The 15,874-nt window shown below is 48.5% G+C and overlaps 2 protein-coding genes across 3 annotated transcripts in view; both read right to left on the minus strand.

Moving 5' to 3' along the window:
• The window catches only part of LOC128898288 (LIM zinc-binding domain-containing Nebulette), a 343,259-nt gene that overhangs the window by 56,710 nt on the left and 270,675 nt on the right, over nt 1-15,874 (minus strand). The gene's annotated exons all lie outside the window — the stretch shown is intronic.
• The window catches only part of LOC104307956 (nebulette), a 94,252-nt gene that overhangs the window by 14,077 nt on the left and 64,301 nt on the right, over nt 1-15,874 (minus strand). For both annotated transcript variants that reach the window (XR_008462793.1, XM_054171208.1), the window contains exons 12-16: nt 15,005-15,115; nt 12,754-12,864; nt 7,006-7,116; nt 5,000-5,110; nt 4,421-4,531 (exon numbers count right to left, since the gene is read on the minus strand). Coding sequence is in view for 1 of the 2 variants with exons in the window: in XM_054171208.1 (XP_054027183.1) it covers nt 4,421-4,531; nt 5,000-5,110; nt 7,006-7,116; nt 12,754-12,864; nt 15,005-15,115 (555 nt within the window). In the remaining variant the exon portion in view is untranslated. The remainder of the gene's footprint in view (nt 1-4,420; nt 4,532-4,999; nt 5,111-7,005; nt 7,117-12,753; nt 12,865-15,004; nt 15,116-15,874) is intronic.

A 15,874-nucleotide genomic window follows, 5' to 3' on the forward strand; every position in this document is an offset into this window, starting at 1 on the left:
CTTATTCCCCTAGTGAAGCTGGAATGATGTGGGATAGCTGCAGGTTAACATCTCTGAGGGGCACAGGGAAGATGGCTTCCTAGAGCAGCTTCAGAGGCTTTCCTTATCTCTTCTTATTCCCCTAGTGAAGCTGGAATGATGTGGGATAGCTGCAGGTTAACATCTCTGAGGGGCACAGGGAAGATGGCTTCCTAGAGCAGCTTCAGAGGCTTTCCTTATCTCTTCTTATTCCCCTAGTGAAGCTGGAATGATGTAGGATAGCTGTAGGTTAACATCTCTGAGGGGCACAGGGAAGATGGCTTCCTAGAGCAGCTTCAGAGGCTCTCCTTATCTCTTCTCCTTGAAGGTTCTTATTCCCCTGGTGAAGCTGGAGTGATGTAGGATAGCTGCAGGTTAACATCTCTGAGAGGAACTAATAGACCTTGTACTCCTGTGGACTTGGAGACACTGCAAAAACCTCTGAAGAGCAACATCTGTGCCAGTAACTTCAGTAACTTAAAGCAACTTGAATTCCTGAATGGCTTTATTAGTTTTACTCAGTCTGCCATAACAATCCAGTCACTAACTAGACAGCCTGCGGTTCCAGAGGCTCTATCTACTGCTCCTCTCTTCTCTTCTCTGTTAAATTACAACCAAAGCCCAAAAGTGAATTGGGAGTGAATGCAACCCAAACTGGGCAATTTTAGAGCTCTAACCTCCTATTTTGTAGAATTGTTTTGGTTGGAAAAGACATCTGAGATCATCAAGTCCAACCATCAACCCTACACCACCATGGCTTTTAAAACAACATCCCAAAGTGCCATGGCTAGACATTTCTTGAACACCTCCACCACCTTCCTGGGCAGCCTGTCCCAAAGCCTGATCGTTCTTGCAGCAAAGAAATTGTTCCTAATCTCCAAACTAAACCTGCCTTGGCGCAATTTCAGACCATTTCCTCTCATTCTACCACCTGATACTAGGCAGAAGAGACCAACTCCCACCTCACTCAAACCTCCTTTCAGGGAACTGTAGAGAACAAGGAGGTCTCCCCACAGCCTTCTCTTCTCCAGTCTAAACACCCCCAGTTCCCTCAGCTGCTCCTCCCCAGCTCTGTTCTGTCTACAACTACCTGAAGGGAGGTTGTAGCCAGGTAGGGGTTGGTCTCTTCTCCCAGGCACCCAGCACCAGAACAAGAGGACACAGTCTCAAGCTGTGCCAGGGGAAGTTTAGGCTGGAGGTGAGAAGAAAGTTCTTCACTGAGAGAGTCGTTCGTCATTGGAATGTGCTGCCCAGGGAGGTGGTGGAGTCCCCATCCCTGGATGTGTTCAAGAGGGGATTGGATGTGGCACTTGGTGCCATGGTCTAGTAGTCATGAGGTCTTGGGTGATAGGTTGGACTTGATGATCTTTGAGGTCTTTTCCAACCTTACTGATTCTATGATTCTCCAGACCCTTCAGCAGCTGGGTTGCCCTTCTCTGGACACACTCCAGCACCTCAGTGTCTCAAAGGATAAACTGAAACTCGAGTTCAGCATAAAATTCCACAAAGGAAAAAACAAAACAACAAAACCAACCAACCAAACCAAAAACCCTCTATCCAGCAAAGCACAAAATCCTGAGCCAGGTATATTTATGAAACCAGATCTGTTCTAATTTCATACCCTAACCCTTGACTTTCTCTACACATGATGGGAAACAGATGAAAAATGTTCTATGCACAGTAACAAGCCTTAGATTTATTTTTTTGTTAATGTCCTTTGAAATAATTTACTTCCTGGGGCCTGATAGAAAAAGAAAAGGAAAAAGAGGGTGGGGGTGGGGAGGGGTTGGGAATTATCTTCATTTTAAAGTAGCTGTGGCTTGGCAAGGTGGTGGCAAGTGGTTTAGGAACTCAAAATAAGGGTGTCACACCTAAGAAAGGCTGAGTGCTATTTTTTCACTGAAAGAAATGAGTGATGCAGCTTTTGCCAGGAAAATGATGCAAAGGGCTCAAAGGACTTCTGCTCATAATCTCCCTACCTCATGCTGTGGCACAAAAGAGCCTCTTTCAGCTGAAATCTATCTGAAAAGTTACTGCTGTTTTTCTCCCTGCTTTTGATCCTCTCCATCTCAGGAGTGTCTAGGACAGCAGTATAGTGACAGAGAACCTTCTCTGTTTCATCTTTGTAACACTTCCTGCAAAACAGTTTTTTAATGTCTGGTTTCTGCCCTTTTTTTTTTTTGGCTCAGAATATCCAGAATGAGCCAAAGGATGCTTATTGCTCATGAACCTCAGCACCCTGTGCAAGGGTACAGGATAAATCAGGCACAAATCCAGAATGGCTGCAGTGTAGGTTGAGAGTGGCCCTGAAAACAGCCTTGGGGGTGTTGGTTGCTGAGAAGCTCCCCAGAAGCCAGCAGAGCCCAGCAGGCAGCTGTGTGCTGGGCTGCAGCCAGAGGAGTGTGGGCAGCAGGGCAGGAGAGGGGATTCTGCCCCTTAGCTCTGCTCTGCTGAGACCTCACCTCCGATCCTGCCTCTAGTCCTGGTGTCCCCAGCAGAAGCAGGACACAGAGCTGCTGGAGTGAGGCCAGAGGAGGCCACAATGATCCATGGGCTGGAGCAGCTCTGCTGTGAGGATAGGCTGAGGGAGCTGGGGGTGTTCAGCCCAAAGAAGAGAAGACTCCGTGGGAGACCTTCTAGCTACCTTCTTTAACCTGAAGAGAACCTATGGAAGGCTGGAGAGAGACTTTTCATGAGGGTGTCTAGAGATGGGACAAAGAGGAATGGTTTGAGGGAGAGCAGGTTTAGAGTGGATCTCAGGACAATATGAGGGTGGTGAGACTCTGGAACAGGTTGTAGGTGTGGATGCCCCCTCCCCAGAGGGGAGCTGAATAAGGCCTTGAGCAGTCAAATCTAGTTGTCACAGCGTGCTCCAAACCCCCCTTCCCCCATCTCTATCAATGGAGGCTTGAATGGGGAAAGACAAAGGCACAAAATTGCCTTCCAAGGTGTGAAATTGCCTTCCCCTTCGCCTGGGACAGGTAATTAGTGCCCATTCTTCCCGCTGGGGGAAGTCCTCTTGGTTTGGGAGCTATGTTTAGCAGTTTAACTCAATAGAATAGAATAGAATAGAATAGAATAGAATAGAATAGAATAGAATAGAATAGAATAGAATAGAATAGAATAGAATAGACCAGGTTAGAAAAAACCTTTGAGATCATCAAGTCCAACCTATCACCCAAGGCCATCTAATCAACTCAACCATGGCTCCAAGTGCCTCATCCAGGCTCTTCCTAAACACCTCCAGGGATGGTGACTCCACCACCTCCCTGGGCAGCACATTCCAATGGCCAATCTCTCTTGCTGGGGAGAACTTCTTCCTAACATCCAGCCTAAACCTCCCCTGGCACAGCTTGAGATTATGTCCTCTTGTTCTGGTGCTGCTTGCCTGAGAGAAGAGACCAACCCCCACCTGGCTACAGCCTCCCTTCAGGTAGTTGTGGAGAGCAAGAAGGTCTCCCCTGAGCCTCCTCTTCTCCAGGCTAAGCAACCCCAGCTCCCTCAGCCTCTCCTCACAGGGCTGTCCTCCAGACCCCTCCCCAGCTTTGTTGCCTTTCTCTGGACACCTTCCAGCAGCTCAACATCTTTCCTAAACTGAGGAGCCCAGAACTGGACACAGGACTCAAGGTGTGGCCTAAGCAGTGCTGAGCACAGGGCAGAATGACTTCCCTGCTCCTGCTGGCCACACTCTTCCTGATCCAGATCAGGATGCCATTGGCCTTCTTGGCCACCTGGGCACACTGCTGGCTCATGTTCATCCTACTATCAACCAGTGTCCCTAGGTTCCTTTCTGCCTGGCTGCTCTCAGCCACTCTGACCCCAGCCTGTAGCACTGCATGGGGTTGCTGTAGCTAATGTGTAGAACTCAGCACTTAGATGTGTTCAATCTCATGCCCTTGGACTCTGCCCATCTGTCCAGCCTGGCAAGGTCCCTCTGCAGAGCTCTTCTACCCTCTAACAGATCAACTCCTGCCCCCAGCTTGGTGCCATCTGCAAACTTACTGATGGTGGACTCAGTCCCCTCGTCCAGATCATCAGTAAAGATATTGAACAGGATGGGGCTCAGCCCTTATCCCTGGGGCACACCACTAGTGCCTGGCTGCCAGCTGGCTGTGGCACCATTCACCACCACTCTCTGGGCTCAGCCTCCAGCCACCTCCTAACCCAGCTCAGAGTGCTGCTGTGCAAACCATGAGATGACAGCTTGGCCAGGAGTTTGCTGTGGGGGACGGTGTCAAAGGCCTTGCTGGAGTCCAGGCAGACTTCACCCACAGCCTGCCCCACATCCACCAGGCAGGTCATATGGGTATGAAGGCCTCTACAGAGAAGCATTTTGAGGCATGCATGTCAAGAACTCACTGTTACACAGAGTTAAAACCTCCAGCCTTTGAACTGTGCTTACCTGGCTTGCTATTTCCGAAGCTCTTTTGACCCGCTGTATTTCAGGAGTGTATGGGCCCACCTGCATCCCTTTCCCTATAATTTCAGTCTCCAGATCCTTTTTATATTCTTTCTGAAGGGAAAAAAACATTAAAAAGAAAAATCAGCCTCCCCATAACTAATTCTACAGTTACTTACACATGCTTCCCTCAATGCTCTCCTGACAGCACTACTCAGGCTTTGAAATAAATTCTTCAGGCTTACATCAATTCACAGAATGGTTTGGGCTGGAAGGGATCTTGCAAGATCATCTACTTCCAACCCCCTTGCCTTGGGCTGGGATGCCTCTCAATTAGAATTGGTTTCTCCAGGACTCATCCAACCTGGCCTTGAACACCTTCAGGGAGGTGGCATCCACAACCTCCCTGGGCAACCCTTTCCAGTGTCTCTTCACCCTCACTGTAAAGAATCTTTAGGGTTTTTTTTTATTGTGCACTGCTGATTCCTTTCAGCCCAACTATGCCTGGGAAGATTTTCTATTTAAACATCTCATTGTGGTTTACTTCCAAAGCAATTGTAAGAGATTTTATTCTCCACCCACCTGGCTCACAATTTCTGAAGCTTTTTTGGCTCGTTGTATATCCAGGGTATCCATGCTCACTTCCATTCCCTTGCCTTTGATTTCATTCTCCAAGTCTTTCTTGTATTCTTTCTGGAAAGAAAAGCATTGCAAACACTCACATGTCTGACAGCCCAATCCTTAAATTGCCCCTACTTTAATCTGTGTGATTCCACTCAACAGCACTCCTAAAATATCAAGTGTATAGATCAACAGCAAGCTCATGGTGTTGATTCAACACCAATAGAATAGAATAGAATAGAATAGAATAGAATAGAATAGAATAGAATAGAATAGAATAGAATAGAATAGAATTAACCAGGTTGGAAGAGACCTTCGAGATCATCGTGTCCAACCTATCATCCAACACCACCTAATCAACTCAACCATGGCACCAAGCATCCTGTCAAGCCTCGCCCTGAACACCCCCAGCGACGGCGACCCCACCACCTCCTCAGGCAGCCCATTCCAGTGGGCAATCACTCTCTCTGTGTAAAACTTCTTCCTCACCTCCAGCCTAAACCTCCCCTGATGCAGCCTGAGACTGTGTCCTCTTGTTCTGGTGCTGGTTGCCTGGGAGAAGAGACCAACCTCTGCCTCGCCACAACCCCCCTTCAGGTAGTTGTAGAGAGCAATAAGGTCACCCCTGAGTCTCCTCTTCTCCAGACTAAGCAACCCCAGCTCCCTCAATCTCTCCTCACAGGGCTGTGCTCCAAGCCCCTCACCAACCAACCTTGTTGCCCTTCTCTGGACACCTTCCAGCAAGTCAACCTCCTTCCTAAACTGAGGGGCCCAGAACTGGACACAGGACTCAAGGTGCGGCCTAACCAGTGCAGTGTACAGGGGCACAATGACCTCCCTGCTCCTGCTGGCCACACTGTTCCTGATGCAGGCCAGGATGCCATTAGCTTTGTAGGACTCATTCAGGAGACATCTATGCTGTAGCTGCTGGGAAATTGAAATATTCCTTGAACTGACTGCCAGCTTCAGATCTGACCAAGCGTTTCCCATCTCCCTGTCTTTGCAGCTTCAGCAGCCACAATCACAGACACATACATGCTGGAGAGATGCTGCCTTGTTATGGTGGATATGTAGACACCTCATGAGGGACTTGTAAGACATTTACATGCAGATGTGGTGCTGAGGGATGTGGTTTAGTGGTGGGTTGGGCAGTGCTGGGCTAACAGTTGGACTCAATGTCCTTTCCAACCTAAACAGTTAGGAAGGGTAAGGAGCAGCTGCAGTGCTTCTGTGTGGTCCTTACAACTAAACTATCCTCTCTGCCTTTTGCCATAGTCTCTGGAGAGAGCCTGACACCCCAGTGCAGGACCAGCATTAAGGGATCTTGCAGACCCACAGATGAGGCTTACTCTCTCAGCAGTGCATTGCAAGATTGGGGTCTTAAGGCTTTAGTATCTCTCTAACTGTTTATCATTTGGCCTTAACTAAACAAGCAGCCTACGTAGACCTAGAAGCCACAGCACCTGCAGCTACAGGACACAACCCAGGCCAGGTATGGTTTGTGAGGACCAAATTCAACCTGGGAAAGATGATGTAAAGGTCAAAGTTCTGGGAAGGCTTAACTTCCCCTGTATGCTGATTAGGCAGCTTTTAGACTCCATGCAGCTCAACAGATGAGGTATGTGGAGAAATGTGAGGTACTGCTACTGCCGAGGTTGGTGACCAGCTGGAACTCTCAGTGGCAGCAGCTTGTGGACAGGGCAGGGCAGGGCAGGGCAGGGCAGGGCAGGGCAGGGCAGGGCAGGGCAGGGCAGGGCAGGGCAGGGCAGGGCAGGGAAGGGAAGGGAAGGGAAGGGAAGGGAAGGGAAGGGAAGGGAAGGGAAGGGAAGGGAAGGGAAGGGAAGGGAAGGGAAGGGAAGGGAAGGGAAGGGAAGGGAAGGGAAGGGAAGGGAAGGGAAGGGAAGGGAAGGGAAGGGAAGGGAAGGGAAGGGAAGGGAAGGGAAGGGAGCACCAGGTGCAGTACCAACCGTGCTTGCAATCTCAGAAGCTTTCTTGGCTCGTCTTATCTCAGGAGTATCTGGACCAACCTGCATGCCTTTCCCCTTAATCTCTGTTTCCAGGTCTTTCCTGTATTGTTTCTGTGAAGACAAAGCTCCATACAGTACATTCACAACAGCCAGAGAGTTTCAATTCAGGTTTAGCACAGAAGATCCAAGTCTAAGATTCGGAGTCAATCAGAAATCTCAAGTTAAGACTCACACTTGCCAAGATAAGCTTGTGTCAGGAAAACACACAGCAAATGACAGAAGGGAAACTTTCACTGAAGGTACAAAACTCTACCACTGAACTTTTAATTTGGCAGAGGGTAGGGGGAACCAGTCCCTGCTTGCTACCATTATCCTCTAGAGTAAAGGGGAAGCTGAGCTCTGCAGAACGTCGTGCAATAAGCTGGTACTTGGTGCCAGCCTCACTGACAAACATTTTACTTTAAAGCAAATATTTTATTTCTGAACAGACTATATGTTAGAAATTTAATGCCATGCAGAATTGTTTCCAGGGAGCTTTCAGAGCAGGAGGCTGTAATTTATTCCTTGAATTATTCCTGAAGCACAGCCCGTTGGCAAGTGGCAGCGTTCGTCCATGACTGCTGCTTCTTTCTCACAACATTTATGATGGTATCCTGGGGTGCATTGAGCAGGCTGTGGTCAGCAGATCTAGGGAGGTTCTCCTCCCCCTCTGTTCTGCCCTGGCAACACCACATCTGGAGTACTGTGTCCAGTTCTGGTCTCCCCAGTTTGAGAGGGACAAGGATATACTAGAGAGAGTCCAACAGAGGCTAAAAGGATAAGGAACTGGAACCCCTGGACACCTTCCAGCAGCTCAACATCTTTCCTAAACTGAGGAGCCCAGAACTGGACACAGGACTCAAGGTGTGGCCTAAGCAGTGCTGAGCACAGGGCAGAACGACTTCCCTGCTCCTGCTGGCCACACTCTTCCTGATCCAGATCAGGATGCCATTGGCCTTCTTGGCCACCTGGGCACACTGCTGGCTCATGTTCATCCTACTATCAACCAGTGTCCCTAGGTTCCTTTCTGCCTGGCTGCTCTCAGCCACTCTGGCCCCAGCCTGTAGCACTGCCTGGGGTTGCTGTAGCTAACGTGTAGAACTCAGCACTTAGATGTGTTCAATCTCCTGCCCTTGGACTCTGCCCATCTGTCCAGCCTGGCAAGGTCCCTCTGCAGAGCTCTTCTACCCTCCAACAGATCAACTCCTGCCCCCAGCTTGGTGCCATCTGCAAACTTACTGATGGTGGACTCAGTCCCCTCGTCCAGATCATCAGTAAAGATATTGAACAGGATGGGGCTCAGCCCTGATCTCTGGGGGACACCACTAGTGCCTGGCTGCCAGCTGGATGTGGCACCACTCACCACCACTCTCTGGGCTCAGCCTCCAGCCAGTTCCTAACCCAGCTCAGAGAGCTGCTGTGCAAACCATGAGATGACAGCTTGGCCAGGAGTTTGCTGTGGGGGACGGTGTCAAAGGCCTTGCTGGAGTCCAGGCAGACTCCACCCACAGCCTGCCCCACATCCACCAGGCAGGTCATATGGGTATGAGGGCCTCTACAGAGGATAAGGAACTGGAACCCCTGTCTGCTGAGGAAAGGCTGAGAGACCTGGGGCTGTTGAGTCTGGAGAAGAAAAGACCGAGAGGAGATCTTCTTAATCTTTATACATATCTGAAGAGTGGCTGTCAAGAAGAAGGGGCCAAGTTCTTTTCAGCGGTGTCCTGTGATAAGACAAGGGGCAATGGATACAAACTGGAACACAAGAAGTCCCACCTGACCATGAGGAAAAAACTTCTTTCCTGTGAAGGTGCTGGAGCCCTGCAGCAGGCTGATCAGAGAGGTTGTGGAGTCTCCTTCTCCAGAGGCTTTCAAGACCCACCTGGATGTGTTCCTGTGTGACCTGCCCTAGGTGATCCTGCATTGGCAGGAGGGTTGGACTCAGTATCTTTCAGAGGTCCCTTCCAAGCCCCTAGCATTCTGTGATTCTATGATTATAAATAACCAGGGATCAAAATGAGTATTTCCTCTTCAGCTTATTCAAGCAGTGATATATTTCTTTTTCATCACCAAATGGTATTACAATGTAGCATTGAAATACTGTATGCAAGAGTCAAACTGGGGTGCTTTTCCAGCTGAAAATTAAGATTCTCAAGCAGTGCCACTTCTGCTACTCTAGCAGTAACCACTCCTCTAGTCTGATTTATCTCTGCCTATGGAAAACAGGTGAGGTTTTTCCCCCAAATCAATCCACAGAATTCAATAATTTCTTCTTCCTGGTTTGTTAATTCCTATTTTTTAAGGTTGCAAATATCTTTCTGCTCAATGCAACGGGCTAGCACTAATAAGGACAAGAAGGGGGGAAAAAAAAGACTTGCAGTCTTCCATCTCTGTCTCACTCTAACATGGAAATAAAGGTGTAAAAAAAGTTCTCTACTTTGCAAGACACAGTTTTATGCCAAAACTCTGAGTTAACCTTGTGACAGACAGCCTGGAGAAGAGGAGGCTCCAGGGAGACATAATAGCAGCCTTCCACTGCCTTAAGGGGGCCTACATGAAGGACTATTTACAAAGGCTTGCAGGGACAGGACGAGGGACAACGGCTTCAAACTAGAGAAGAGCAGATTTAGATTGGATGTTAGGAGCAACTTCTTTACTGTGAGGGTGGTGGAACCCTGAAACAGGTTGCCCAGGCAGGCGGCTGAGGCCCCTTCCCTAGAGATATTCAAGGTGGATGAGGCCTTGAGCAACCTGGGCTGGGGGAAGATGTTCCTGCCCATGGCAGGGAGTTTGCAACTAGATGACCTTTAAAGCCCCTTCCAACCCAAACCATTCTGTGGTTCTGTGATTCCTGCATTTTTTTCACAGTGATCACACTGGCCCTGTGCATGGCATTCCCTCTAGTTCTTATGGATGTGTCTATATATATGTGTGTGCAAATAAACACATATATATATATTGGCCTGCATTAGGGATAGTGTGGCCAGCAGGGGCAGGGAAGTCATTGTGCCCTGTGCTCTGCATTGGTTAGGCCACACCTTGAGTCCTGTGTCCAGTTCTGAGCCCCTCAGTTTAGGAAGGACATTGAGAGACTTGAAGGTGTCCAGAGAAGGGCAACAAGGCTGGGGAGAGGTCTGGAGCACAGCCCTGTGAGGAGAGGCTGAGGGAGCTGGGGTTGCTTAGCCTGCAGAAGAGGAGGCTCAGGGGAGACCTCATTGCTCTCTACAACTACCTGAAGGGAGGTTGTAGCCAGGTGGGGGTTGGTCTCTTCTCCCAGGCAGCCAGCACCAGAACAAGAGGACACAGTCTCAAGCTGTGCCAAGGGAGGTTTAGGCTGGAGGTGAGGAGAAAGTTCTTCACTGAGAGAGTCGTTTGTCATTGGAATGTGCTGCCCAGGGAGGTGGTGGAGTCCCCATCCCTGGAGGTGTTCAAGAGGGGATTGGATGTGGCACTTGGTGCCATGGTTTAGTCATGAGGTCTATGGTGACAGGTTGGACTCGATGATCTTTGAGGTCTCTTCCAACCTTGGCGATACTGTGATACTGTGATACATATATATACACAGTAAATGAATATAAAAATATCTTTATTAACCTCAAAGAGTGACTGCAAGAGTGGTCAGGGATTTGGAACAGACTCCCCAAGAGGTGGAGGAGTCACCATCCTTGGAGGTTGTGGTAGGGAGAAACTTCAACCCACCACAGAGGTGTTTGAGGGACATGTGGCCATGACACTTTGGGACATGGCTTAGGGGGCATGGTGGTGTTGGGCTGATGGTTGGACTCGATGATCTTGGAGGGTTTTTCCAACCCAGGCAATTCTATGATTAATTAATTCTCATCCTCCAGGAGTAGGAAGTTATCAAAAGATTATTTCACAGGAAAGAGTGGGACATGGACTTGATGGAGCGGGGCCAGGGGAGGACCGTGAAGATGATCAGAGGGCTGGAACACCTCACCTACGAGGACAGGCTGAGGGAGATGGGGTTGTTCAGGGACAACATAAGAGTGGCCTTCCAGCACCTGAAGAAAGCTGCAAGAAGACTGCAGAGAGACTGTTTACAAAGGCATGCAGTGATAGGACAAGGGGCAATGGTTTGAAATGAGAGGAGATTTAGACTGGATTCTAGGAAGAAGTTCTGCACCATGGCAGTGGTGGAACACTGGCACAGGTTGCCCAAGGAGGTGGTCGAGGTCCCATCCCTGGAGATATCCGGGGTTGGGCTTGACAAGGCTCTGATCTGGTGGAGGATGTTCCTGCTGGCTGCAAGGGAGTTGGACTGGATGACCTCTGGAGGTCCCTTCCAACCCAAGCCACTCTGATTCTGTGACTCCCTGAAGGCATGAAGTACAGCACAAATTTCACCTTCCCTCTTCCCTCCTCACAGCCACGTCCCAGGCAGCCTGTGCAAGCTCACCCACAGGAGCTGAAGCTGTGCCAGATCTTACAGCTCTGCTAACCACACAGTTCTTCAAGGTGGTCCTCAAGAGACAGCTCATAGATCAAAGAGTTTTAAACTTGCATTCCCAGCCCTTCACTGGGGGTAGGTTGCACACTTTTGTGTCTCTGTATAACCTCCAGAGCAACTTAGATTAACACAGGCAATACCAAAGCTCAGTATACTCTGGAAAGAGCCTTTACCTGTGTGATTGCATTGGATGAAGGCTCATGAAAACCCTTTTCTTCAGGAAAAGAGGTCTTTACAAGTAAAATAGTTTGTTTGGAGAACAGAATCTTCCCCAGATTCCTGGCAGCCATTACCAGTAGTAATTTTGGGATAGCAGGTCCACAATTCCAAACACATCAGAATTATTTCCTTGGCTTTTCTTTACCAGCCCATTAACAGCCACCTCTTTTTCTGTCACAGGATTAATGACAGTAGCTGAACAAATAAACAGATGGAAAAAATGAAGCCAGTTGAAAATGTTGTGCCTACTGACACCACTAACCATTTCCACTGACCTTTCCATTGCCTGAAAATCTCAAACATTTCTCCTAAGCTGTTTACTTTTGCAGGGCTTTTCTGTGTTCTACAGTGAATCATAGAAGCAGAGAATTGTCAGGGTTGGAAGGGACCTCAAGGCTCAGCCAGTTCCAACCCCCCTGCCATGGGCAGGGACACCTCACTCTACAGCAGGTTGCTCACAGCCACATCCAGCCTGGCTGCAAACACTGCCAGGGATGAGGTTTCCACCACCTCCCTGGGCAACCTGTGCCAGGCTCTCACCACCCTCATGGGGTACAACTTCTTCCTAACATCGAATCTGAATCTCCCCACTTCTACTTTTGCTCCATTCCCCCCAGTCCTATCCCTCCCTGACACCCTCAAAAGTCCCTCCCCAGCTTTCTTGGAGCCCCCTTCAGATACTGGAAGGCCACAAGAAGGTCTCCTCAGAGCCTTCTCCTCTCCAGCCTGCACAACCCCAACTCTCTCAGTCTGTCCTCAGAGCAGAGCAGCTCCAGCCCTCTGCTCATCCTCATGGCCCTTCTCTGGACACCTTCCAGCACCTCCAGATCCTTCCTCTTCTAGGGGTTCCAGAACGGGACACCGTACTGGAAACACAGTGAAGCAGAAACAGCCTTTGTTTCAACACACACATATTTCATCTCAGATTATGTTAAAAAAAAGAAACAAGTGGAAGATTTTCAGTCAGATATAACCCAAAGAGTGACCTTGGTGTGACATCAATAACCTTGGCTAGCATAACGTACCTCATTTAGTATCTGAGCTGCGTTTTTCACTCGAATCAAGTCAGGTGTATCTTCAAACACTGTCATGCCTTTTCCTTTCATCCCTTCTTCCAAATCTTTTCTATACTCTTTCTAAGGATTTAAGAAGAGGAGAAAAGAGGGGAAAAAAAAAAAAAGAGAGAGAGAGATTTTTCCATTTAAAATCATGAGCAAGATCTTGAAAAGAAATGCCACTTAGTAAATGTCTGAAAGGGTCCCTTTGAAACTTTGATGAAATATGAATTAACCCAAGTACAGATTACAGAGAATTGGAAAGCAGGAAATCAAAAGGCACTGCAAGGGGAAAGTGAAAAGGTTTCGATGCAGCTGTTGTGCTCTTTAAAAATAGCCCTCTCCTCATCTGGGCCACAGAGCAAACCCAGCATTTCATAATGCAAGAAACATAAACGAGGTTACTGTTGGCTCCCAAATTCAGGTTAGGGGTTGGAAGAGACCTCAAGGCTCAGCCAGCTCCAACCCCCCTGCCAGGGGCAGGGACACCTCACATTAGATCAGGTTGCTCAGAACCATATCCAGCCTGGCCTTCAAAACCTCCAGGGATGAGGCTTGCACCACCTCCCTGGGCAACCTGTGCCAGGTTCTCACCACCCTCATGGGGAACAACTTCTTCCTAACAGCCATTCTGAATCTACCCATTTCTGGTTTTTTTTCCACTCCCCCCAGTCCCCTGACACCCTGAAAAGCCCCTCCCCAGCTTTCTTGTAGGCCCCCTTAAGATACTGGATAGCTGCAGCCCTGATATTAGGAATTGTGCTGCTGCATTTCCTTCAGAATTTGGTCAAACACTAAGATAAGCAAGAACCAAGCAATACTCAAAACCTAACATAAAACCAGTTTTGAATAGCAAGCTAAAAAGGCTTAAGAACAGAGGATTCCCAGTCATGGGGAGGGAAAAAGGTTATAGAATTTATAATGCAACATAGAACTGATGAACATTGGACAAATCTTTAGCAGTAGGCCCCTCCTAAAAACATTTGCTTAGGGCAGACTAGGTAATACCACAGCTATATGCTGGGATTTTGGTCTCCTTCATTTTCCTGTACGATAGATACACATTTCATTTTCAATTCAATTAGCTCAAAGGGACTCCACACGACTTGAGGCCTCCACATAACCACAACAGACCTGAAATAATTACTCAGAAAGGATAAACTGCCATCTGGAGACCAAGAGAAATCCTCCTCCCCACCCCCTGAACAGGAGGATTCATTTCTATCTGGAAAGAAAAACTCCAGGCCCTCTCCAAAGCCCTATCTAACAGATGTTTTTTTGCAGCATGCCTGGAAGGTCACCAAATTTAGGTTATTTCAGCCCAGGAGAAGAAGACATTCCAAAACTGAGGCTTCCCAGGGGGATTGTCCTGGCAATGTTCTGCCACCTCCAGGTTTTGATGGAGTCATCTGATTTGTTCATTTAGCTCTGGCTTTCAGGTTCAGGTGTGCTGAGCATTAGTATTTCCTTATGCTCAAAAGGAAACTTCAGATTGTCACTCCAGGACTGCTCAGAATAGAAATTACCCTTGGCATTTATTACTCATGAAGTCCCCTTCTGTATTCCCCTCCCCCTCTACTCTGCCCTAGTGAGGCCACACATGGAATATTGCATCCAGTTCTGGGCTCCCCAGTTTGAGAGGGACAGGGAGCTACTGCAGAGAATCCAAAGGAGGGCTACAAGGATGCTGAAGGGACTGCAGCACTGCCTGGGGAGGAGAGGCTGAGAGCCCTGGGGCTGTTTAATCTGGAGAAGTGAAGACTGAGAGGGAATCTAATAAATGTTTATAAATATCTGAGGGCTGGGGGTCAAGAAGGAAGGGACAGGGACAGCCTCTGCTCACTTGTGCCCTGTGATAGGGCATAGGTGTAAACTACAGCACAGGAGGATCCATCTCAAAATGAGAGGAACTTCTTCACTGTGAGGGTCACAGAGCACTGGAACAGGCTGCCCAGAGAGGTTGTGGAGTCTCCTTCCCTAGAGACCTTCAAGACCCATCTGGATGCATTCCTGTGTGACCAGTGCTGGATTCTTTGACCCTGCTCTGGCAGAAGGGTGGGACTGGAAGATCTCCAGAGGTCCCTTCCAACATCCTATGAGCCTGTGATTTCCCTACCAAGTGGAGTTGCTCAGCTCTCAGTAGCTTTTAGAGATGCTGCTGATTGCTCATTTACAATTCAAAACCAAAGCAAACCAAAAGAAACCAATAACAATCCTTTACCTCTTTGAGGAGGTTAGTGACTTCTTTTATATGCAGGAACCCTGGGGTCTTGTCTAAATCCATTGAGGGTCTTCCCTTGATCCCCTCTTCAAAATCTCTGCGATACATTTTCTGGTGAAGCAAACCCAACATTTAGTGGTACCTGCAGTGCATTGCTAAGCATATTTCAGCAAGAACTCTGTAAACAGAGCCAGCAATGAGCCATGCCATAAATCAGTTAGCACACTGATAGGCAGCTTTATTGCTCATTTCATTATCTGGATTATCTCTACTATACACAGACAACTTAGACAAAAATGTGTGATACATCCACAGACAATTCATAGAAATCATAGATTCATGGAATACCAGGTTAGAAGGGACCTCAAGCATCATCCAGTCCAACCTTTCAGGGGAAAAATACAGAATCACAGAATCAGAGAATTGTCAGGGTTGGAAAGGACCTCAAGGATCAGCCAGTTCCAAACCCCCCTGCCATGGCCAGGGACACCTCACACTACAGCAGGTTGCTCACAGCCACATCCAGCCTGGCTGCAAACACCTCCAGGGAGGAGGCTTCCACCACCTCCCTGGGCAGCCTGTGCCAGGCTCTCACCACCCTCATGGGGAACAACTTCTTCCTAACATCCAATCTGAATCTAGGTGATCCTGCTCTGGCAGGGGGCTTGGACTAGATGATCTTGCAAGGTCCCTTCCAACCCCTGACATTCTGTGATACTTCAGTTAAGGCATGAGGTAAAACTGGGCTTTGAAGCTTCACTCCCTTCCCACCCACCTCCAAGTTCTCCTTCATTATAGATGGAATTAGAGGCCAAAGTTCCAAAAGTCATTGATCTCTGATCTAGCTGACCTCCTGAGCTCCTTCTCAAT

This window comes from Dryobates pubescens, chromosome 21 (assembly GCF_014839835.1).
Source record: "Dryobates pubescens isolate bDryPub1 chromosome 21, bDryPub1.pri, whole genome shotgun sequence".
Taxonomy (NCBI): domain Eukaryota; kingdom Metazoa; phylum Chordata; class Aves; order Piciformes; family Picidae; genus Dryobates; species Dryobates pubescens.